The following is a 2,842-nucleotide window of genomic DNA, read 5'->3' on the forward strand; positions in this document are numbered from 1 at the left end:
CATTTCTCTAAACTCGTGTCTTTTTGCTGACTTGTGCAAGGACAATGGCTCCGATTTTGAAACGTTTTTACTGTACTCGCATGTGAGGTAGTTATTCAAGGGGAGAGTACTGAAAAGAGCCTTCGTTCTACGAAAAGAGAATCACGAATTTTTTCGAGGTGCTAAAAAAGAACTGCACAGACAATTCTCCAATATTCGGTTCCTTATATGTCTCTCCTTTTGGTCGTCATTTTTTAATCAGTTAATTTTATTGACTTAGCACTACAAGGAAAGGACATCACCGTTGTCCAGTCATGAAAAAATGACTGCATTTAAAATGAAGCTCCATTTGTGGCATTCTAAATTGGAATGTGAGTATTTTGCATCATTTCCGAACCTCAATACTTTCCTTGATGAAGATGGCCTTCGAGTTGATGCTGATATCCTCGACATAATAAAACAGCATGTCTTAGTTCTTCACGCTGAAATTCAAAGATACTTTCCCGACCTACAAAACTTGGAAAAAGTTCATTATTTTATCACCAATCCCTTTGCAATCTCTGTTGTGGACGTTCCGTTAGAAGATTACGTCATTCAAGAACAGTTCATCGATTTGCTGATTGACAGAGGTGCAAAAAACGCCTTCCGTAACATGTGTTGCAGTGAATTCTGGATTGAAATGACGCTATCCTATCCAGATGTTGCCAAATTGGCCCTCAAATTCATCGTTCCATTCGCAACAACGTACGAATGTGAGACGGCTTTTGCAACTTTACTCGCAATTGAAACAAAGGTTCGCAATAAACTGAACGTTGCGCATGACATGAGGGTCGCATTATCAAAAACGCAGCCTAATATTGAAGACATATTATAGACAAAACAAGTTCACCCTTCTCATTGAATTTTTTTATTATATCAGTAAAATTTTATCTCATGAAAAATTATTTTATACAAGGTCATTTTACTTCGTTCGTCTCTGGTTTTTTTCAATTTGGGGGCGGGGGTAGAGGATCGTGAAGCCTCGAAAATTTGGGAGGGGGTCCGTAGGATGAAAATTTTGAAGAAGTTTGGGAACCAAGGTTGTATAATGTCAGATAGCATCTGCTAAACAGCAGTAACGAATAATATGTATTTAACCATTTACACATCTGGAGTGAACTCAAGAAGTATTCACTTCTCGGTAACGTTCCGAGCAACCTTCTTTAATGTTGGATTTGTCTACCTCAACAAATACTTGGAGGAGAAGCATCCTACACATCAAGAAAGTGGTATGTGTGTACTTTCTCGTAAACTTGAAAATGGTACTAGTATTTTTTCCTACTATAGGCGCAAGGCCTGAAATTTTGGCAGAGGAAGCTAGTGCATTACATCGACCCCAGTGTTCAACTGGTACTATTTTATCAACTCCGAAAGGAAGAAAGGCAAAGTCGACCTCGGTGCAATTTAAACTCAGAACATAATAAGTCGGAAGAAATACGGCAAAGCATTTTTTCTCATCCGCTTGCGATACTGTCATCTCGCTGCCTTAATGGTGCTAATAATGGTTTCAAATTTTTGCACAAGGCCAGTACTTTTTTAGAGGAGGGGAAGTCGATAATATCGATTCCACTAGCACTTATTTTATCGACTTCGAAAAGATGAAAAAATGAAAGGCAAAGTCGACCTCAGCGGAATTTGAGCTTAAAACGTAAAGACGGACAAAATACCACCATACATGTTGTCCGGCGTGCTAATGGTTTTGCCTGCCCTCCGCCTTAAATGATACTAATAGTGGTTTCAAATTTACTACAATACCAGCAATTTCAGGGGAAGAGTAAGTCGATTACATCGACTCCAGTGCTCAACTGGTACTTATTTGATCGACTCAAAAAAGAATGAAAGATAAAGTCGACCACAGCGGAATTTGAACTCAGAACGTAAAGACGGACAAAATGCCGCTAAGCATTTTGCCCTCCGTGCTAACGATTCTGCCAGCTCGCCGCCTTAAATGATATTAATAATGACAAGAAGTGTAGCTTTTCCTGCACTCATGTCCGTTACTTCGTGTCACATTTTGAAGGTTATGATTTTACTGTCCAAGAAATGGAGATAGTTACAGAATGCAAGAAGAAAACAAATTTATATCACTAACGAGTTTACAATTCCAGTATCCCAGATAGAGGGACCATGTAAAAACCTTCTTTTTGTTAAACCAAAATCAAGAATTTATGCTGTATGTTATTTGACATACCTGTATTTGTCTATGTTATTCCAATATAGATACCACAGGCCACTTCGAGTTATGTCTTTTAGCTCGAGACGAGGCGTGGCTGTGTTGCAAGAAGCTTGCTTCCCAACCACATGGTTCGGGGTTCAGTCCGGCACTTTGGGCAAGTGATTTCTACTATAGCCTCGGACCGACCAAAGCCTTGTGAGTGGAACTAGTAGACGGAAACTGAAAGAAGCCCCATCGTATATATGCATATGTATATATATATATGTCTATGTGTTTGTGTCTTTGCGTCTGTGTCTGTCCCCCATCACCACCGCTACCATTGTTTGACAACTAGTGTTGGTGTGTTGACGTCCTTATAACTTAGTGGTTCGGCAAAAAAGGACCGATAGAATAAATAACAGGATTTTTAAAAATAAGTACTGGGTTCGATACATTCGACTAACAATTTTTAAGGCGATGCCCCAGCATGGCCGCAGTTTGATGACTGAAACAATACAAACAAATACTTGCTTACCAACCACATGGTTCCGGGTTCAGTCCCACTGCGTGGCACCTTGGGCAAGTGTCTTCTACTATAGCCTCGGGCCGACCAAAGCCTTGTGAATGGATTTGGTAGGCGGAAACTGAAAGAAGCCCGTCGTATATATA

At 40.0% G+C, this 2,842-nt stretch overlaps 1 protein-coding gene across 1 annotated transcript; it reads left to right on the forward strand.

Annotated features, from left to right (window-relative positions):
- Positions 1–301: 301 nt before the first annotated feature.
- LOC106870203 (zinc finger BED domain-containing protein 5) lies at positions 302–853 on the forward strand. Its single transcript, XM_014916205.1, has one exon. The coding sequence runs from the start codon at positions 302–304 to the stop codon at positions 851–853; it is 552 nt and encodes a 183-aa protein (XP_014771691.1).
- Positions 854–2,842: the final 1,989 nt, after the last annotated feature.

Source organism: Octopus bimaculoides, chromosome 4, assembly GCF_001194135.2.
Source record: "Octopus bimaculoides isolate UCB-OBI-ISO-001 chromosome 4, ASM119413v2, whole genome shotgun sequence".
Lineage (NCBI taxonomy): Eukaryota > Metazoa > Mollusca > Cephalopoda > Octopoda > Octopodidae > Octopus > Octopus bimaculoides.

Coding starts and splice junctions, on each gene's coding strand:
- LOC106870203 (XM_014916205.1), top strand. CDS start 302: ATGACTGCATTTAAAATGAAGCTCCATTTGTGGCATTCTAAATTGGAA.